The sequence below is a fragment of the Pocillopora damicornis genome, chromosome 11, assembly GCF_964200805.1.
Source record: "Pocillopora damicornis chromosome 11, jaPocDami1.2, whole genome shotgun sequence".
Classification (NCBI taxonomy): Eukaryota; Metazoa; Cnidaria; class Anthozoa; order Scleractinia; family Pocilloporidae; genus Pocillopora; species Pocillopora damicornis.
The window spans coordinates 17,574,924-17,598,228 of NC_142680.1; the positions used below are offsets into that span (position 1 = coordinate 17,574,924).

A 23,305-nucleotide genomic window follows, 5' to 3' on the forward strand; every position below is an offset into this window, starting at 1 on the left:
TTCATTGTCAAATGCATTATTTTTTTCGGGATTATGACGATTTTCAATTAAATTCAGGGCTGTTTTTCGTGTGGCATGAACATTTTGCTGGAGCTTTATTTTTTTGCGGATAGAGCTACTTTGTGCTTTGCAAGAAGAATCAATTAAATCCGTCTCTAAATGACTGACATTCCTGCTGCGTAACAACTAACTCAATTTCCACTTTCATTGGTACCAGTATGATATCAACCTAAGGGCAAATTGTTGGTCTTTCCCTTTTTTCTCAAATTTTCTTAATAACCCATTTCCATTATAGGGGAGGTACATAGCTGGAAAACAAAAACACTCAATGAATACTCATAATTGATTCGCTTTTGTAGTCTCTCGTTTAGCTGACGATAGCAGACTTTTGCAATGTTTTATCTAACGCGATTTTTCTGCATCTATTATGTTCTAGATGCTTTAGTGTTTGCCTAATTATGCTAATTAAATATCAAATAAAAACACAGTACCATTGTTTACTATTCTAACTCTGTCCGCAAACAGAAACAATTGAAAGGTAGAATTAATTGCCGCACGTATTGCGACTCATCAGCAATGAGCAAATAAGTTATTGTTCGTCTTTCATGTGCTGTTGAATTTGTTTCCGCAATCATTCTGCAGCTAATGAAACGGTGTCCTTCCCTTCTTGCTATGGTTCTTCTGAAATTGCTGGTAACTGATTTATTTAGAATGCACAGCAACCACCCAACTATGAAACAGTTAAAACTCTTTCCGTCAGTGATAATATCGACATAAGGATTTTCTCAATGCATTCCACACGTTTCAAAGAGATTGAACGATTTGTCTTTCAAGACTGTGAAATAACATTAAGTCATTAACAATTTTTTCTTGGGAGTGTTTTTTATCAGGAAACGATGTGCTCACCCACTTATGTGGGAAAAGTAGGACAAATCGCATCTTTTTTCTCAGCAGCCAACATAATACTCTCCATTATAGCATTTCTTGGGAATTTCCTGATCCTCGTTGCCCTAAACAAGGAATCTTCCCTTCATTCATCCTCCAAACTCTTGTATTGTTGTCTAGCAACATCCAGATGTGTTGGTTGGTCTTGTTAGCCAGCCAGTCTGTGTTGCCTATTGGTTGTCCTTGGTTCACGAGAAGTGGAACCTTTGTCGATTCGTAACTGATGTAATCTTTATAACACGCTTTACATTATGTGGAGTTTCTATGTTGACCATGGTTGATCATAATTCTTGAATACCTCTTTTGTACAATAAAACAATTATGCTAGTATTTTCCTCGTACACAAAGATTTTGCGCACTCTCAGGCGTAATCAGGTTCACGTACATGATCATGTTCAACAACAGCCGAGCCAAACAACTGCACCGAACATGGCAAGATACAGGATGTCAGTGAGCAGTGCACTGTGGGTGCAGTTAGCATCGGTTGTTTGTTATGCACCAAGTTTAACATTGCCAGCACTTGTGATCATCAGGAGGACTTATTTATAACATTTACTCGTCACTTCTGGAATGACGACTCTTTTAATTAGTGTGTTTAAAGTCCACCTTAAACCCGTTACGTTATTGCTGGAAGATTAGTGAAGTGAGAAAAGCAGTGAAGCAGACGATCAGACAAGCACTTTGCTGTCCATGGAGGTATATCTTTTCCCCTGGAGACACGCATGCGTGCGAGTTCATTGTTTAAATAAAACTAGCGCCATAAGTGCAAGAGGAAAGGACATGGTGGCTATCATAAAAGATATGAATAATCTATATTATTAGGATTACTTGGTTTTTAAGTTAATTCATGGTATGGAAATCGGGGTAATTAGGCTCTTCTGGAGTGGACATTCCTCTCAAGTGCAGACTTAGATTCAATTTTATAGCTAGCACGGGTTTAAAGGCCACGCTTAATCAATGTGCTTTGCGCTTCGTTGTTATTATTATTATACAGGAGATCGATACTTTTTTAACAGCAAAGTAGCTCTTGCCAATATTTTCAATTCCTCCGCCAAAGGAATAGTGCTTTTCAAGCTGTAACATAAATTGTATTTATATGAAGACAGGCATCGAAACAGCGTTCGAGGAAAACAAACAAGAATTGCATGTGCTTGACCAAACGCGAGAAAAGAGCGCAAACCTATGATCTCTGAACTCACCGAAAACATAACTGCAAGTCGTTCTGTATTTACCTGAGATATTCTAATTTTTCTTTCGATTCTTCCTTCTCCCTGTCCTCTTGAGATAAAGACCATATGCTCGGTAGGATCTCGATCAGCCATGTTTACAGCGGATACAACCAATACGTGATCGGCGTATTTTTATTCCCAGCTCACCGATCAATGAAAATTGAGTTCGTAAAAGCATTTCAATTTTCCTATTTTTTTTTTTTCGGAAAATTGAAAAATGAATTAGAAAAATTCTGTTTTCAATTTTTTGGAAAATTGCATTTTACCCGTAACCTAGATTTGTTGGAAAATCGAAAAATTAATTCGTTAAATTTTCATTTTCATTATTTCAAAAATAAATCGAAAAATTTATATTTTTATGAAAAAAAATTATATTTTGAAAAAAGGATTGTTACAGTCGTTTTCAATTTTCAGCAAAAACGAGATAATGAAAATGAACTAAAATTTTCATTTTTAATTTTTTAAATTCTCAGAAAATTGAATTGGAACTCTGGTACACCGCGCATTAATCACTATTCGTGGCTGGAATACCAGACTCAGAATTTATATGCTTGGACCCAAAAATGTACAAAAGCGACAGTTTTAATAGGAAATCGATCCCTGACACCCAAACGAATTACAAAGACACAGAGACCTTCGAATACTTGAATTTTCATCCGTGTCGGGAAAAAGCAAAAGATTTTGTGAGAGGAGAAGCACAATGCTTCTTAAGAAAAGACTCCGCGTGTTCTACGTTTCATAAAAATACACAGTGTTTTTAATTTCCCATCTTGAATATTCCAATATTTTGACATTTTCATAGGCATGTCCGCTATCCAGTTTTTTACTTCAATATATGAATCAAACTTTTTGATCCATTTTGGCAATTCGTAAAAATATGTCGATCAAATTTGGCTTCTCAGCGTTCACCAGAGAAACTTTAAATTTGAAAAACGAAAGCAATGTAAGCAGAGAATTTAAGATCCCAACCAGCTGCCCTTCGAATAAGACTGAAAGGAATTAAGGAGGATGGAATAATGGGTAAATATTGAAATGGCTTTCTCAGGGTGTGATAGTTCAGTTAAGTAATATTTTGCACCTGTCATGGTTCCTTTTATAAATTCTGATCAGAAGCCAGAAGAAGAGAAAATGATTAAGGGATGGTTTCAAATAACGAAACGAAACATTATTTTAAATTCCCATTTCCAACCTTGATGCAACGCTGTCGTTTGTTTTTGTTTTGAACCACCGCCTTTGTTTAAATAGCGCCTCTGATTGGTCAGTTATTTTAACTTTATCACGTTTTCTTAAAATATTTTCTGCGTTTTCTCCGATGAGTTTGGTGAGCTTTTCAAAATAATTCTTTTTAAAATAGTTCTATACGTTTTAATCCGATATGGAATCAGATGAATCCATTGATTTAGTAGATTCCGAGGCAGTAAACACTTAGGGATCGGTTGTTGCGAAAGAGGAACACGAAAATCCTTGCGAGCATTCCGAGGAATGTGAAATTGTTGATCCACCACGTTTTCATTCATATATCATTTTTTTTTTTTTTAAATTGAAGTTTGCCATCTTTGTTAAATAGGAACAAGGGTCAGTTGAAGTTTCCCGTCCGTGGAGAGAAGCTTGCGCTCGAAAGAGTGATCGAGGTTGTTATCTATGCAAAGCAGGAAATAAGAATTGTAATGCAAACTGTCAGTGCCACTAACGTTCCTGCAATGAAGTGACTTCAAGTCCGGCAGCCGGAAAGGGTCTTAAAATAATTAAACACCTGGCAGTCCGATATTTTTCCATATTTCTCTTCGAAATCCAGAAAATATTTATACGAAAATGTTCTACTTTTATTTACAATCCTCGAGCGCTTCCAGGCAGCCTAAAATTTCGAAATTGATGTTTCTCGCTAACTCTGCATACAGAGTATGAACCCATCCAAGCGCTTGAAACTGAAACTTTTCAATGACACGGCTGGACACGGTCTTCAAATAACTCCATGATTCTCTTTGAAATATGCCAATTTTTCCTTGGAAAATATTCTATCTTCATCTACAATCCTCAAGCGCTTCTAGAAAGTGAAAAAATTCGAACGTTGTCCGTTTCGCCGACCCTGTACACAGAGTGCGAAGAGATCCAAGCGTAACACGTAGAGAATTTTGATCGTACACTACCGGACACGATCTTCGAATAACTAAACGTCCGGCAGTCTGACATTTTCCCATGTTTCTCTTTGAAAAATACCAATTTCTATTGGGAAATATTTTATCTTTATTTAGAATCCTCAAGCACTTCTAGAAAGTGAAAATATTTGGACCTTGTTTTTTTCGCCAACTCTGTTAAAAGAGTGCGAAGTGATCCAAATATATATATCCTTCCGGACAAAATTCAAAATACTGTTAGGAAACTGTAAAATAACGAACGGCAAATTTACTTTTTTACGGCGAATGTACTTTTTTCCTGTAAAAAAGTTGACGATATGTCCAGGATGGCTCTTTCGAAAGACGACTTAAGAAGGTTTTCAGTAATCTGGGAATTTCGTGTTATAGGAAATTGGGTCGAGACGCACGTTGCATCAAGGGTGAAAATGGGCCTTTAAGAAATTTCTTGACATCTACGTCAATGGACTAATTTTCAGTTGTCAATAAAACGTGCTCGGAATTATAACTGTTTTGAATTAATTTCAAGACTGTTTTTCGTGTGGCATGAACATTTTGCGGGAGTTATATTTTATGCGGATGGAGACAATTTGTGCTTTTAAGGCAAAAAAAAGTCAGTCCATCTCTATATGACTGACAGATTCATCAGTGAAACATTAACCTGAGGGCGGATGTTCTACTGAAAGGACAGAAAGCAAGGAAGGAAGGAAATGAATAATTTGAATTTTTATTATTTCCTTCTTCCGTCTTCTTTATAGATTTACAAAGAGGAGGTAAACAACTGGTAGGCGATTAGTCGATAGATGTTTCGGGTAAGTCCGAAAGCAAGGAACATGCTCTGGATACTTGGAATTGATTCACTTTTGTAGTTTCTGATTTGTCTCAACAGACTTTCGCATTATTTTACTGAACGCGATTTTTCAACGGGAACGTAATTTTGCGGATCGACAAATATCCTCAAAATCATTTTAGGTATACCATTCCGGGCCAATTCCAATTTTTTTTAGTTTCATCAAAAAAAAAAAAAACAAAGAAAAAAAAACCAAACAAACAAACAAACTAACTGAGAGATGCAATAGCCTACTCCTATTTTTTTTTTTTCTATAGAGAAGTTTTTTAAAAAAAATCAGAAACTAACAGATGTCTTCACCCTTGAAATTTTTATCAGCTCTTATTTGTGTGCGGTTTTGAATGAAATTTATCAGCCAGAGGGACACCTTTTATGTGGTTTATTGATGCAAACCATACCCTCAAAATTTCAAGACGGGTGTATGTTTATAAAATTTGTTATTGCCCCGACGGACAGTTCGTTCAACCAATTTAAAACGAGTAGGATGCACTGAGGAAGCTTTTAGTGTTGATGATATAAAGAATTATAACATTTAACTATTTTTTGTCCAGGTGGTTGTTGTGAAGAAGTATTATCTCGTGTTGCCGGCAGTTCCGAAAATCCGTAGCGAAAGGAGAAAAACCGTTTTAAGGACTGCACCATGATTGTGACGACAAACTCAACAGAGAGTGGAACACAGACTGAAGCAAATCAAGTAATGCCATGTTCTCCCTCCTCGGTAGTTGGGTTACAACAACAATCGATTTATTTCTCAGCAGTTCACATTTTCCTCTCCATCACAGCATTTCTTGGGAATTTTCTAATCCTTGCTGCCCTTAACAAGGAATCATCCCTTCATCCACCGTCCAAACTCTTGTATCGTTGTCTTGCAACGACTGATCTGTTGGTTGGTCTTGTTAGCCAGCCTCTCTATGCTACGTATTGGATGTCCTGGGTTTACGAACGCTGGACTCTTTGTCAATACGCAAGGGGCGCAGCCTACATATCAAGCTATGTATTATGTGGAGTGTCTTTGACGACGTCTACGGCCATAAGCGTGGACAGACTTCTCGCTCTGTTGTTGGGAATAAGATACAGACAAGTAGTAACTTTAAAGCGCACATGTATCATCACAGCTACGTTTTGGATTGTATGTGCCGCCTGTGGATCATTTTTCGTTTTACGTCCTCAAATTACCTTTTGGTGTGGTATTATAGATATACCGTTATGCTCAGTGATCTCAATCGGCTCGTATACAAAGATATTTCGCACTCTCAGACATAATCAGGCTCGAGTACAAGATCATGATCAACAACAGCAGAGCCAAACAAATGCACTGAACATGGTAAGATACAGGAAGGCAGTGAACAGTGCATTGTGGGTGCAGTTAGCATTAGCTGTTTGTTATGTACCAAAATTTACAATGCTGGTTGTGAGCACTTATAGAAAAACCTATCCTTTACATGTAATCGTGATTGATGCAATGACAACTATTTTAATGTGTTTTAACTCCACTCTGAACCCGTTTCTTTACTGCTGGAAAGTCAAAGAAGTGAGACAAGCAGTAAAGCAAACAATCCGACAAGCACTCTGCTTTCCATGGACTTAGATACATTTCCTCGGAGTCGTCAGACTTGTATTGATCAGGCGTAATTTGAAGGGGAAAAAGAAGATAGAATCAGACAAACACAACTTTTGAGCATCCTTGGTGTCAAAGATGCTTTGGTGTTTGCCTATTGAAGCTAATAAATATCAAATAAAAACACAGTAACATTATATAGAATTCTAACCCCGTCGACAAAAAGACAAATTGAAAGGCAAAATTAATATCACACACATGCCGAGAGGTGCTATCCGTTTGACTTTGTATGGCAGGGCCTCTACGAACTCGCTGCTCAATTTCTTGCCAAATCCTAAGGCTGTCTTCTGCTCATTCCGTGTTTTAAAAATTGATCTAATAAGCCATTTAATAACAACACGCTATTATTGACTAAACTGCTCCTGATTGTAAGCACTCAATTTATAAGAATTGCACGAAATAATCTATTTTAGATGGGAATATGTCTCAGCCTTGAAAGGGAAAGGGTAAAGAGGAAATGGGAGACATTGTAGAAGTTTGTCGAGTTAATAAAGATAGAAACTGGATGGACGGTTTGTTGGTTTAGTTACTATATATTTTTCTCCTACTGTGTAGTTTCTTCGCGTTCTTGTCAGACGCGAAAGGAAGTGAAAATAACTTGTAGACGCTTTTTAATAACGAGACATCAATGAGACATTGTTTGAAATTACTAGAAATCTAGGTCCACCGAATATTTTTGAAAAATTCTGCATGTTAGATTATTATAACGCCTGTGATTCTATCTGGGAGATATTTGCTTGTAATATGTAAAGATCACGGTTGGAGTTTTAGTTATTCAATTAGAGACTGACAATAAGGACCTTAAGATCCGAGGACGGCGGATGTATATAACGGTGGGCGGAAGTTTGAATGCGTGTTTATCTACTTCCGTAGCCGTTCCCCGTAAATTCCCGCCGTAGCATAGGCGGCCCAAGCTCACGTCTCGAGAAAAAGCCAACGATGAATTCATGAACGCGTCACGCGTTGTGTGACTCGGTGTTAAGTTACGGGAGGAACCGTTGAAAATTTGAACACGTTATAAGGCATAGTATGGGGAACGAAATATGGTCGATTTATAACGATAAATATTTCGAAATCTGAATATTTTACACGTAAAATCAATAAAAACTTACTCATGCCCTGTGTATCCGTCGAAGTTTCTAGCGATTTCTGCTGTTTTAAGCTTGCTTTACCATCACTGTTAACCATGTCAAAAGACGAAGTCAAGGCTGCACACTCCGATTTCGACCTTGGTCCACGCGGAGGTGGTTTGCGCCCCGAAAATCCTCCCGATCGGCATTTTTCTCAGCCACACTTTACGATCTAAGATCGCTGCACCCTGGGACATGTCTCAGTACCAAAACTTCACGCGCATTTCGCTGGAAACGAGTGTTTTCTACCTGAATTTCCAAGTTCGCTTCTTTCTGGTTAAGCTTTGAACACGAAGACTGGACACGGCCGCGAAAGAGACTTGGTGTGTGGCTGTGTGGCTGAGAAAAATGCCGATCGGGAGGATTCTCGGGGCGCAAATCACCTCGCGTGGACCAAGGTCGAAATCGGAGTGTGCAGCCTTGACTTCGTCTTTTGACATGGATAACAGTGATGGTAAAGCAAGCTTAAAACAGCAGAAATCGCTAGAAACTACGACGGATACACAGGGCATGAGTAAGTTTTTATTGATTTTACGTGTAAAATATTCAGATTTCGAAATATTTATCGTTGTAAATCGACCATATGTCGTTCCCCATACTATGCTTTATAACGTGTTCAAATTTTCAACGGTTCCTCCCGTAACTTAACACCGAGTCACACAACGCGTGACGCGTTCATGAATTCATCGTTGGCTTTTTCTCGATACGTGAGCTTGGGCCGCCTGTGGCCGTAGCTGTGTTCTCTGCGACGTCAAAACAACTAGTTTGCCGTTTCGTATAAAACGTGAGTTGATTGCAGTGTTTTTATAAAATATCTTTTATAATTATCGAGTATTTTGCCCATTATAGAGTCAATAATATTTTTAATTGGTTTGCCTACTCTTCTGAGACCTTTTAAAGCGCACACGCATCGTTATTGGATTTTACCCGTCGCCGCTGGATCATTTTCCGTTTCGCATACTCGAATAGGCATTTGGTGTAGTATTATACTTATACCATCAAGCTCAGTGATCTCAATTGCTTCGTACACAAATATTTTTTGTACTCTTAGACATCATCAGGCTCAACTACAAGATCATGTTCAAAAACAACAGCACTGAATATGGCAAGATACAGGAAGGCAGTGAGCAGTGCGGTGTAGGTGCAGTTAGCATTAGTTGTTTGCTATGTACTAAAACATATTTGCAACGCTGGTTGTGAACACTTATAGAAAATCTTATACTCCACGTTGAACCCGTTTCTTTACTGCTGGAAAGTCGGTAAAGCAGACAATCCGACAAGCACTTTGCTTTCCATGGACTTAGATATTTTCTTGGAGTCGTCAGACGTTTATTAATCAGCAGCTAATGTGTTCTAGATGTTTAAGTGTTTGTCTATTTATGCTAACAAATATCACATTGGAACAGATTACCATTGTTTAGTATTCTAATACCATCGGCAAAAAGAAAATTTGAAAGGCGTAATGAATAACACCCAGATGCCGAGAGGTACTATCTAATTGACTTTCCTCCGATATGGCAGGGCCTTTGCGAACTCACCGCTCATTTTCTTGACTGATTTTTCGTCAGAGGGAAGGGCTAACGCTCCAAACGTCAACTTTAAAAACTTCCGAAAGGTAGCTAATTTACGTTATCACCTCAGTTGATAATACTAATTCACCATATTATACTCTCTCATCGACGCAACACTGCAGTTTACCACGTATCGATCAATTTCCGCTCCTTTGCGTAATCAAGTAACTGCAATTTAAAAACAAAGCCACCGTATGGAAAGCGTCCTACGTACTTATAAATGGTAGCCTGTTTAAAACTAACCAAATTCTAATTTCAAAAACACTTCATCTTATCTTAATGTGTTTCACAAGGAAGGGTATAAAATAGCACGTTCTTGTAGACTGGACTTTTCCTCTATTACGGCACTTTAAAAGGAACAACCAAAATGAATTTGTCTGTTAAAATAATAGATATGATAATAAATGCTTTATATAAACTAAAAAACCGATTGACGAATTCATCATGAAAAACTCTGGTGTAAACCGGTGATCAGTACATAAAAAATGCTATCAAAATACAATTCACCATTGATACAATTTAAGATTAAATTAAAAATTACCAAAAAAATATTTACATTGATAAAAAAGTTATACGTTACATTTATGTTGTGCCTTATCTGATTCTATTAAAAGTTTAAAAGTTTTAATTTTAAAAATTCTAAGCGTTTCACAGGCACGCAGTTTATTGAGGAGGTCATTCCATTCCTTTGCAGCGGCATACTCGAATGTTGACTGGCCCATAGCTGTTTTATATCTTGGGAGACGAAGTTCCCTACTATCTCTGATGGCTTTACGGCGAAGTTCTGATCTCTATGCAAATTACCCTTGAAGTTGCCTGGGACAGTGTTAATCATTTACGATTTTATATACTAGTTGGAGACGTAAATAACGGCACCTGTTAGATAATGTTAACAAGTCAAGTCTCTCTCATTGACTGTGTACGCGTTAAGTGATTTGTTCTGAAAATTATTCACATTGCTTTGTTTTACAACCTTTCCAGAAAATCGGAGTTCTTCTTGCTGCAAAAACCCCATACGATGCAGCCATAGTCTAAAAAAAGTAATATTGTCGTTTAGTAAATGTTCAATAAAATAGGGCTAAGGAAAGATGAAATTCTGTTTAAAAGTGTCATTTAAGAAGCAACACACGACACGTCATTGTTCCATGATAATGATTCGTCTAGCACCGTGCCAAGATACTTAAAATGACTCTGCTGTTTTAATATCGGGTCTCTGTAAAAAATTTTAATATCTCGGATGGTTTTGAGTGCTTTAGGGGACGCAATTATTATGGCTTCCGACCTTTTTGTATTATAAATGAGGTAATTCCTACAAAACCAGTTTCTGATGCTCTTGAGATCCTTGTTGACATTGTACACAGCTAAATCAATATTCTTCGAGCTGGACTGCATCTTAGTATCGCCTGCGTATAGCTAAAGAGTGGACGTATTACAACATCCGATCTGTTGGTTGGTCTTGTTAGCCAGCCTCTCTATGCCGCCTATCGGATGTCCTTGATTCACGAGAGGTGGAATCTTTGTCGAATTGTAACTGATGCACTCTTTATAACACGTTTTAATTATGTGGAGTTTCCATGTTGACAATGGTGGCCATAAGTGTGGATAGACTCCTCGCCCTGTCGTTGGGACTGAGATAAAAAATTGTAACGTTAAAGCGCATGTATATCATCACAGCTATCTTATGGATAGCATCCACTCTTACTTCATCATTTTATAATTCTCAAATACCTCTTTTGTTTTGTAAATAGTTATACTGTCATTCTCAGTGATCTCTTTCACTTCGTACACAAATATTTTTCGCACTCTCAGTCGTAATCAGGCTCAAGTACAAGATCATGTTGAAAAACAGCCGAACCAAGCGACTGCACTGAACATGTCAAGATACTAGAAGGCAGAGAGCAGTGCACTGTGGGTGCAGTTAGCATTAGTTGTTTGTTATGCACTAAATTTGACATCGTCAACACTTGTGATCATCTGGAGGACTTATTCATTACATTTACTCGTCTCTTCAGGAATAACAGTTATTCGTAAGTCGGACCCTTTTAATGTATTTAAGGTCCACCTTAAACCCGTTCCTTTACTGCTGGAAGATTAGTGAAGTGAGACAAGCAGTGAAGCAGACAATCAGACAATCATTTTGCTGTTCATGGAGGTAGATCTTTTCCACTGGAGACACGCATGCGTGCAAGCTCATAGTTTAAATAAAACTTACGCCATAGGTGCAAAAAGAACGCACATGCTAGCTATCTGAAGAGATATAAATAATTTGTATCTTCATTAGGATTACTTGGTTTTCAAGTGACTTCATGCCAAGGAAATCGGGGTAATCAGGCTCTTCTGGAGTGGACATTTCTGCTCCAGAGCAGACTTAGATTCATTTTTAAATTCGATTTTAAAGGCCACGCTCAACCAATGTTATTGTTATTATCTGGGAACTCCATACTTTTTTTAACGGCAAAGTAGCTTTGGCCAATGTTTTCATGGCAAAAAAAAAAAAGGGGGGGGTATTATCGCCTTAAGCACCATTAAACCGCTACTTTGGAAGAGGTATATTAACCACGTTTTTCGTCTGTGGAACAGAAGCAAAGACAAAATAGAAGCGTTTGTTGGACGGGAAAACAGCCACAATCTGTACTTTCGATGTACATTGTACAACAATACAATTACGATTTAGGGCTAAAATATCAGACTCAGACTTTATATTCTTAGAAAAAAAAGTGTATAAAAGCGACAGTTTTAAGAGGGTATCGACTCTTCAAACCCAAACACAAATTACAAAGAGACGGAGACCTTCGAATAAATGAATTTTTTTTATCCGTGTCACACAAAAGGAAAAGGATTCATGAGAGGAGAAGCCCAATGCCTCCTATGAAAAAGACTCCTCATGCTCAACGTTTAATAAAATACACAGTGTTTCAAAATATGCTTAAAGAACAAAGAAGACCGAGGTGAAATCTTAAAGAAATCTCTAAATTTTATTTCATCGGGAAAGACAGGCCACTCAAAAACCAATTTGGGTTAGGATTGCGACCGATTGAAAACGTCTAAAGGTCACCCAGGTGCAGAGAGGTGCTATCCGTTTGACTTTCTTCCGATATTCTGTATGGCAGGGCCTCTCCGAAGTCGCTGCTTGTTTTCTTGCCAGAACCTAAGGCTGTCTTCTGCTCATTCCAAGTTCTTAAAATTGATCTAATGAGCCATACAACAACAACACCCTATTGTGGACTGAACTACTCCTGATTATAAGCGCACGATTTATAAGAATTGACCGAAATAAGCTGTTTTAGATGGGAATATGTTTCAGCCTTGAGAGAGAAAGGGTAAATAGCGAATGCGAGATATTGTATAAGTTAGGAAAGTTAATAAAGATGAAAATTAAATGAACGGTGTGTTGGTTCAGTTACTTTATATTTTTCACCTGTTGTAGTTCCTTCAGGTCCTTGTCAAATGCGAAAGAAAGAGAAAACAGCTTGTAGGCGTTTTTCAATAACAAGATGTCAATGAGACATTATTTGAAATTGCTAGGGATCTAAGTCCACCAGATAATTTTGAATAATTTTATATCTTCGGAGATTTTAACGGTCATGAACTTTATCTCAGAGGTATTTCCGATTCCAGATGTGTAAAATTTAAAAAAAATTATTTTTAGAACTAAGAAAAGCTAGTAGAATCTGAAGAAGAATTTTGGGAATCATGTGGAGGGGGGGGGGGGGGGGGGTTCTATTGTTTATATAGTCTTCAAACGGGGGAAATTGACCGTCGCAGTTTCTAAGAAAAGATGCCTTGCTTTTGAGGGTAGATCGTTTGTCCGAAAGAAAATGTCCGAAAATATTAAAAGGAAAATTCGAAAGGAATGGTCGGTACACACTATATTATATTGCAGTAGAAAGAGAAATACGGAATTTAATTATAGGATAAATTCTCGTGTCATATGTTTCAAAAAGAAGCGGGAAGTTAGTCAAATAATTTAAATTTAAATTTAGAAGTAAAATTTCATTCCAAATAATTGTGACTGCAATGGATGGTCCATGTTTGCCGATCACTCGGAAGCCCCAAATAATTTTTTCTGAGTGACTCTGTGCATATTTCGAATATTTCAAACGGGGGAAATTGACCGTCGCAGTTTCTAAGAAAAGATGCCTTGCTTTTCAGGGTAGATCGTTTGTCCGAAAGAAACTTTGAAGGGTAAGAAAAAATAATATAGAATCGACGCATACTGAAAATATTAAAAGGAAAATTGGAAAGGAATGGTCGGTACACACTATATTATATTGCAGTAGAAAGAGAAATACGGAATTTAATCATAGGATAAATTCTCGTGTCATATGTTTGAAAAAGAAGTGGGAACTTAGTCAAATAGTTTAAATTTAGAAGTAAAATTTCATTCCAAATAATTGTGACTGCAATGGATGGTCCATGTTTGCCGATCACTCGGAAGCCCCAAATAATTTTTTCTGAGTGACTCTGTGCATATTTCGAAAAAAAAAAAGAGTAATAATTTCTTGAATATTCCAATGTTTTGAAATTTTATTAGGCATGTCTGCAATCCAGTATTGAAGGCTTTAATGAATTAAACTTTTCGATCCATTTTAGGAATTCGTAACCATATATCGATCAATTTTGGCTTCTCAGCGTTCGCTAGAGAAACTTTACATCTAAAACACGAAGACAATGTAAGAAAAGAATTTGAGATCCCAACCAGCTGCCGTTCGAATGAGACTGAGAGAAATTAAGGAGGATGGAGTAATGAATAAATATTGAAATGACTTTCTAAGGGTGTTTCGTGGTTCCTTTTAAAAATTCTGATCGAATACGACAAGTAGAGTAAACAATTTAGGGATGTTTTCAAATAATGTAACAAAACTTTGTTTTTAAAAATTTCTTGACATCTACGTGCATAGATTAATTTTCAGTTGTCAGTTAAATGCGTTAACTATCGCGTACTTTAAATTTACGAAGCGAAGAAAAGAATTTAAGATTACAATCAGCTGCCGTTGGAATAAGACTGAGAGAAACTTTGGAATAATGAATAAATTTTGAAATGAATTTATAACAGTGTGATGGTTTTTTGGTAACAGTTTTCACCCGTTATAGTTCCTTTTATAAATTCTGATCAGATGCGACAAGAAGAAAAAGTAACTGGGGCATGTTTTCAAATAAGGAAACGAAAAATTAATTTAAATTTCAAATGTCTTGACATCTACGGCCAAAGATCAATTTTTCAGCCGTCAGTTAAATGTGTTCGGAATTATAATTGTTTTCAATTTATTTCAAGACCATTTTTCGTGTAGCATGAACATTTTGCGGGATATATATGTTTGCGGATGGAGTCAATTTGTGCTTTGTGTAAAAAAATATTAAGTCCGTCTCTACATGACGGACAGTTTCATCAGTGAAACATCAGGCTGAGGGCGGATTTTCTACCGAAGGGGCAGAAAGGAAGGAAATAGATAATTTAAATTTTTATTATTTCTTTCTTCCATCTTCGTCATAGTTATACAAAGAGGAGGTAAGCAACTGGTAAGCGATTAGTCGATAGATTTTTTCGAGAGCGTCCGAGGACAAAGAATGTATTCTGGAAACTTGCAATTCATTCACTTTTGTAGCGTTTAATTTGGAAAAAGATAACCGACTTTCGCAACGTTTTAATGAATGCGATTTTTCAGCGGGAACGTCATTTTGCGGATCGACAAATATTCAGGTATACCGTTCCGGGCCAATTGCTATTTTTGTATCTACAGAGAGGTTTATCAAAAAATAACAAACTAACAGATTTCTTCATCCTTGAAAGTTTTATTAGCTCTTATTTAAAATGCGTTCTTGAATGAAATTTATCAGCCTGAGGGACATTTTTACGGGGTTGTTTTATGCAAGGCATACCCTCTAAATTCCAAGAAAGGTTTACATCTATAAATATGTGATAGTCTCGGTAGACAGTTCCTTCAACCAATTTAAAACGAGTAGGATGCATTGAGGAAGATTTTAGATTTGATCATTGATCATGATCATTTTAGAGTTGATCATATAAAGAATTATAAAATTGAACTGTTCCTTAGCTAAGTGGTTGCTGATGAGACATCGTTCGAAATTGCTTGGAATCTAAGTCCACCGAATAATTTTGAATAGTTTTTTTTTATTTTCGGAGATTATAACGGTTTTGACGATTATCTGAGCGGTATTTCCGTGTGATATGTTTCGTTTTCGTGATTGTTTCGTTTTGTTTTGTTTTGTTTTGTTTTTTTTTTTATGTTAAACGAACGGTTGTCTTTAACCTCAAAAATTTTACCAGCTCTTATTTAAAATGCGTAATTGTATAAAATTTATCCACCAGATGGACACTGTATGGGGTCGGGAAGTTGATTGATGAAAGGCACACCCTCCAAATTTCAAGAAAGGTCTATAGGTATTGTTATCTAATTGTCCCGGCTGACAATTCGTTCAACCAGTTTAAAACAAGTAGGATGTATTGAGGAAGTTTTAGCGTGGATGATATAAAGGAAAATAAGATTTAACTGTTTCTTGGCCAGGTGGTTGCTGTGCAGAAGTATTATCCCGTGTTGCCAGCAGTACCAAAAAACCGTAGCGAAAGGAGGAAAACCGTTTCAAGAGCTGCACCATGATTGCGACGACAAACTCATCAGAGGGTGGAACACATACGGAAACATCTAAAGTATTGGCATGTTACCCTCCTCGGTAGTTGGGTTACAACAACAATCGATCTATTTCTCAGCAGTTAACATTTTCCTCTCCATCACAGCATTTCTTGGGAATTTTCTAATCCTTGTTGCCCTTAACAAGGTAACTTCCCTTCATCCACCATCCAAACTCTTGTATAGTTGCCTGGCAACTATTGATCTGTTGGTTGGTCTTGTTACCCAGCCTCTTTATGCTACCTATTGGATGTCCTTGGTTCGCAGAGGATGGAATCCAGATATCGGGCTACGCATTATGTGGGGTGTCTTTGTTGACTTCGACGGCCATAAGCGTGGACAGACTTCTCGCTCTGTTGTTGGGAATAAGATACAGACAAACAGTAACTCTAAAGCGCACATGTATCATAACAGCTACGTTTTGGATTTTATCCGTTGCCGCTGGATCAATTTTCATTTCGCATACTCGAATAACCCGTTGGTATAGTATTATAGTTATACCGCTATGCTCAGTGATCTCAATCGCCTCGAGCTCGTACACAAGCATATTTTGTACTCTTAGACATCATCAGGCTCAAGTACATGATCATGTTCAACAACAGCCGAGCCAAACAAATGTGCTGAACATGGCAAGATACAGGACGGCAGTAAACAGTGCACTGTGGGAGCAGTTAGCATTAGTTGTTTGTTATGTACCACAACTGATAATGCTACTTGTGATCACTAATAGAAAAAATCATTCTTCACATGTAATAGTTATTGATGCAATAACAACTATTTTAACATATTTTAACTCAACTTTGAACCCGTTTCTCTACTGCTGGAAAGTCAGAGAAGTGAGACAAGCAGTAAAGTAAACAATCTGACAAACACTGTGCTTTCCAGGGACTTAGATAAAATTTCAACATCCAATTTGCAACATCCAATCTGTTGGTTGGTCTTGTAATCCAGCCTCTATGCTACCTATTGTTATTTGGAGTTTCAATGCTGACAATGGCGGCTATCAGCGCGATAGACTTCTCGCCCTGTCGTTGGGGCTGAGATACAGACAAATTGTAACGTTAAAGTGCATGTATATCATTACAGCTATATTTTAGATAGCATCCATTCTTGCTTCATTATTCTATACTTCTGGAATACCTCTTTTGTATAAAAAAATAGTTATTCTGTCATTCTCGGCGATCTCTTTCACCTCGTATACCAAGATTTTGCGCACTCTCACTCGTAATCAGGCTTAAGTACAAGATCATGTTCAACAACAGCCTAGCCAAACAACTGCACTAAGCATGGCAAGATACGGGTAGGCAGTGAGCAGTGCATTGTGGGTGCAGTTGGTATTAGTTGTTTGTTGTGCACCTAGTTTTATGTTGTCAACACTTGTGATCATCTGGAGGACTTATTCATTACATTTACTCACCACTTCTGGAAAAACGACTCTTTTAGTGTATTTAAGGTCCACCTTGAACTTGTTCGTTTACTGCTGGAAGATTTGTGAAGTGAGAAAAGCAGTGAGGCAGACAATCAGACAAGCACTTTGCTGTTTATGGAGGTGTATCTTCCCCTGGAGACACGTACGCGTGCGAGTTCATTCTTTAAATATAACTAGCGCCATAACTGCCAGAGGACAGGACATGCTAGCTATCATAAGAGATATGAATAATCTATATCATTGGTTTTCAAGTTATTTAATGGTATGGAAATCGGGGTAATTAGGCTCTTCTGGCATGGACATTTCTGCTCCAGAGCAGACTTAGATTCAATTTTTATAGCTAGCACGGGTTTAAAGGCCACGGTTAATCAATGCCCACGGTTAATCAATGCCCTTTGCGCGTCGTTGTTATTGTTATTATCCGGGAACTCGATACTTTTTAACGGCAAAGTAGCTTTTGCCAATATTTTCAACTAGTCTACCAAATGAATAGAGCTTTTTTCAAGCTGCAACAAAAAATGTATTTATATGAAGAAAGGCATCCAAACAGCGTTTGAAGGAAACAAAGAAGAATTGCATGTGCTTGACCAAACGCGAGAAAAGAGCGCAAAACTATGATCTTTGAACTCACCGAAAACATAATCGTAAGTCGTTCTGTATTTATCTGAGATTTTCTAATTTTTCTTTCGATTCTTCATTCTCTCTGTCCTCTTGAGATAAAGACCATGCATTCGGCAGGATCTCGATCAGGCATGTTTGCAGCAGATACAAGCATTACATGATCGGCGAATTTTGATGCCAAGGTCACAGATCAATGAAAATTGAATTCGTGAATGCATTTCAATTCTCTTTTCTTTGTTTTTGCTTTTGGAAAATGGAAAAATGAATTAAAAAAATCCCATTTTCAATCTTTTGGAAAATTGCATTTTACCTGGTTCTGAGATTTTTTTGAAAGATGAATTCCTTAAATTGTCATTTTCATTGTTTTCAAAAATAAATCGAAAATTTTTCATTTCATTATTATGAAAAAAATTAACAATTGATTGATACGTTTGCTCTCCAAATTAAACTCCCCGCGTGCTTCACATCTCGATGAACGCTCAGCTGAAGTATGAACCAATTGTTTTATAACATTTTCAACCCGATGGCTTAAATATTGTAAAATTAAGGAACTGTTCATGCTTAGCGTACGTATATCGAATTATGGATGCACGCGGGAAGTTTGGAGAGCACGAAAAATGCGTAAGAGCGGCTCCAGTCGCAGCTGAGAGTAACCCTAGCTTTTTGAGTGCTCTTCAAACTTCCCAAGTGCATCCATAACTCGATATACGCACAGCTCAAAGCATGAGGAAATTCTTTTCTACAGAGCGACAACAAGGATCTTCCGACAAACTTGCGGAACGTGCAACTTGCGAGTTTTTTTCGGCTTTATTTTTGTTGCTTGTTGGATCAGGACCTAATTGATGGATTGAAAGATTGGGAAGTTCTTCGCTGGTTTCTTCCAGGAAAACTGCACTGCAGCTTAACAGGACGAAAACTCTGAAACCAGGTTTAAAAAAACGCTTACGTCATCTTATTTACGCACAGGCGTGCGTAAGTAAAGATTTTGTTCATAACGGCACAATAGGACTTATATAGGCAAACACACGCGCTATGTTACAAATGTTATGTCATACTCGAGGCGAAGCCGAGAGAAAGTCCAGCTTCTTGAGTGCTCTCGAAACTTCCCAAGTGCTTCATATGTCGATGAACGCACAGCTAACGTATGAACCAACATTTTCAACCCGATGGTTTAAATATTGTAAAAGGGTTAATATTCCCTCTGCTACGCTTCAGCGCGATGATAATTTTGTTTCAGGAAAACATTTCGCTACGCTGTAAACAATCTTGTTTCCATGTTTAGCTTAAATTGCCGTCGAAGTCTTAACAAGTTTTTTTTTTAATAGTGAAATCCCAAAGTAAAAAATCGTGGAGAAAAAATGTTTTTCTCGAGGGATTTGTTTGCTGACGTCATGAGCGTGCATAAAAGGAATATGAAGCACGCTCACGAATTTGATGAGACAAATTTATTAGCTATGTTATAATGAAAAATGAATTTTGAGAGATGGGTTGCTAAAGTCATTTTCAATTTTCAGCTGAAATGAAATTTTCATTTTTCATTTTTCAAATTCTCAGAATAATGAAATGGGACTCGGGTACACGCATTAATCACTATTCGTGGCTGAAATAGCAGACTCAGAATTTATATTCTTGGATATAAAAGTGTACAAAAGCGAGAATTTTAATAGGGAATCGACTCCTGACATCCAAATGTATTACGAGGAGAAGGAGATCTTCGAATACTTGAATTTTCATCAGTGTCAAGCAGAAGGAAAAGATTTCGTGAGAGGAAAAGCACAATGCCTCCTAGGAAAAGAATCCTCATGCTCTACGTGTAATAAAAATACACACTGTTATTAACTTCCCGTCTTGAATATTCCAATATTTTGACATCTTGATAAGCATGTCCGCTATCCAGTATTTTACTTCAATATATGAATCAAACTTTTTGATCCATTTTGGCAACTCGTTAAAAATACATCGATCAATTTTAGGGTCTCTGCGTTCGCTAGAGAAACTTTAAATTTGAAAAACGAAAGCAATGCAAGAAAAGAATTTAAGATCCCAACCTGCTGCCATCCGAATAAGACTGAGAGAAATAAAGGAGGATGGAATAATGGATAAATATTTAAATGGCTTTTTCAGGGTCTGATGGTTTAGTTAAGTAACATTTTGCACCTGTCATGGTTCCTTTTAAAAATTCTGATCAGAGGCGACAAGAAGAGAAAATGATTAGGGGATGGTTTCAAATATCGAAACGAAACTTTATTTTAAAAATTTCTCGACATCTACGGCCATAGATTAATTTTCAGTTGTCAGTTAGATGTGCTCTGAATAATAACTGTTTTGAATTCATTTCAAGATTGTTTTTCGCGTGGCATGAACATTTTGCGGGAGTTGCGGATGGAGACAATTTTTGTTTTTTAGGCAAAAAAGTCAGTCCGTCTCTAAATGACTGACAGTTTCATCAGTGAAACATCAGCCTGAGAGCAGATGTTCTACTAAAAGGACAGAAAGGAAGGAAGGAAGGAAATTGATAAATTGAATTTTTATTATTTCTTCTTCCATCTTCTCTACAGTTTTACAAAGAGGAAGTAAACAACTGGTAGGCGATTAGTCGATAGATGTTTCGGGTAAGTCCGGAAGCAAAGAATGTGCTCTGGATACTTGCAATTGATTCACTTTTGTAGTTCCTTATTTGGCTGAAGATAACAGACTTTTGCAATATTTTATTGAGCGCGATTTTTCAGCGGTAACGTAATTTTGCGGATCGACAAAGATCCTCAAAATCAATTTAGGTAAAGTACACATCAGGATAATTAAGCATTATCAACTGAGGTGATAAGGTAAATTAGCCACCTTAAAGGAGTTTTAAAGCTGACGTTTCCAGCCGTAGCCCCTCGTCAGGGGGAAGGGCTAAAGCTCGAAACGTCAGCTTTAAAACTCGTTATGGGTGACCAATTTACGTCATCAACTCAGTTGAAAATATTAAATTACCCTGTTATACTCTCCCACCAACGCAGCACCACAGTTTCTTTAGAAACTTGCCCCCGTTACCATATACCGATCGATTTCAGCTCTTCTGCGAGATCGAGTGATTGTAATTTAAAGACAAAGGCAACGTATGGGAAGAGTTTATGAACACAATCAGCTGTCCTATATACGTATACATGGCACCCTGTTGAAAAATGACCAAATTCTAATTTTCAAAAACACTTCATTTTATCTTATTGTATTTTACTAGGAAGGGCATAAAATAGCCCGCTCTTGAAGACTGGACTTTTCCTCTGTTAAAACACTTTTAAAGCAACCACCACAATAAATTTCTCTGTTAGAAGCGAGTATATTTCACATTTAAAAGAAAAGGACCAATAGAGAATGAGACTAAAGAAATTAAGAAGGATGGAAAAATGAAAAAAAAATCTAAATGACTTTTTAATAATGAGCAAACTGGTTTGGTTAAGTAATATTTCACACCTAGCGCTGTTCCTTTTATCAACCAAATCGGATGGGAAAAGAAGTGGGTGTTTTTCAATAACCAAACATTGTTTTTACGTTGCATTGTTAAAATCATTTAGATTGATTGTCAAATGTATAATTTTTTTCGGGATTATGACGGTTTTCAATTAATTTAGGGACTGTTTTTCTTGTGGCATGAACATTTTTCTTGAGTTTTATTTAAGCAGATAAAGCCAGTTTGTGCTTTGCACGAAAGTCCGTCTCCACATGACTGATATTTCTTCTGGGAAATAAGTAATTCGATTTCTGCATTCATTAGTACAGTATGGAATCTTTTTCGATTTGGAACTGATGCGAGCTTTATAACTAGCTTTGTATCATGTGGATTTTCTATGTTGACAATGGTGGCCATAAGCGTGGATAAACTTCTCGCCTTGTCGTTGAGGCTGAGATACAGACAAATTGTAACATTAAAGCCAATGTATATCATCACAGCTATTTTTTGGATAACATCCATTCTTGCTTCATAATTTTTCTATTCTGTCATTCTCAGTTATCTCTTTCATTTCGTACACAAAGATTTTGCGCTCTCTCAGTCGTAATCAGGTTCAAGTACAAGATCATATTCAACAACAGTCGAGCCAAACAACTGCACTGAACATGGCAAGATACAGGGAGGCAGTGTGCAGTGCACTGTGGGTGCAGTTAGCATTAGTTGTTTGTTATGCACCAAGTTTAACATTGTCGACACTTGCGATCATCTGGAGGACTTATTCATTACATTTACTCGTCACTTCTGGAATAATGACTCTTTCAGTGCGTTTTAAAGTCCACCTTAAACCCGTTCCTATACCGCTGGAAGATTAGTGAAGTGAGACAAGCAGTGAAGCAGACAATCAGACAAGTACTTTGCTGTCCAGGAAGGTAAATCTTTTCACCTGGGACAGTTTATAGTTTTTTATAAAACTAGAGCCATAAGTGCAATTGAAACGGACATGCTAGCTATCGGTGGAGATATGAATAATTTGTATCTTCATTATGATTACTTGGTTTCCAAGTCACTTCATGCTGAGGAAATCGGGGTAATCAAGCTCTGTTGGAGCATTTCTACTCGAGAGCAGACTTAGATTAACTCGCATGGGTTTTAAGACCACGCTCAACCAATGTGTTTTGCGCGTCATTGTTTATTTTATCTGGGAACTCGATACTTTTTCAACGAAAAAGTAGCTTTTGTCAATATTTTCATAGAAAAAAAAATAGAAAAAGGGTAAGATTGCCCATAGCACAATTAAACCACTACTTTGAAAGAGGTATATTGACTACGTTTTCCGTCTGTGGAACAGTAGAAAAGACAAAATAGAAGAGCTTGTAAGACGGACAAACAGCTACAATCTGCACATTCGATGTACCACGATGCATTCAATATTCACGGCTGCAATATAAGACTCAGAATTCATATTCTTGGACATAAAGGTGTACGAAAGCGAGAGTTTTAATGGGGTATCGACTCTTACATCTAAACGCACTACGAGGAGACGGGTGCCTTCGAATACGTGAATTTTCATCCGTGTCAGGCCAAAGGAAAAGGATTCGTGAGAGGAGAGACACAGTGCCTCTTATGAGAAGATTCATCATGCTCCATGTTAAATAAATCATACAGTGTTTCAAATACGCTCATAAAAACAGAGAATC

The 23,305-nt window shown here is 37.3% G+C and overlaps 1 protein-coding gene and 1 pseudogene across 1 annotated transcript; both read left to right on the forward strand.

The window, feature by feature from the left end:
* The first annotated feature begins 5,727 nt into the window (after positions 1 to 5,727).
* On the forward strand, positions 5,728 to 6,744 carry LOC149037890 (melanocortin receptor 5-like). Its single transcript, XM_089186532.1, has one exon. It carries the CDS (start codon positions 5,797 to 5,799, stop codon positions 6,742 to 6,744), a length of 948 nt encoding a protein of 315 aa, XP_089042658.1. The 5' UTR covers positions 5,728 to 5,796.
* Positions 6,745 to 16,153: 9,409 nt separating this feature from the next.
* On the forward strand, positions 16,154 to 16,986 carry LOC149037891 (high-affinity lysophosphatidic acid receptor-like; annotated as a pseudogene).
* The last annotated feature ends 6,319 nt before the right edge of the window (positions 16,987 to 23,305 follow it).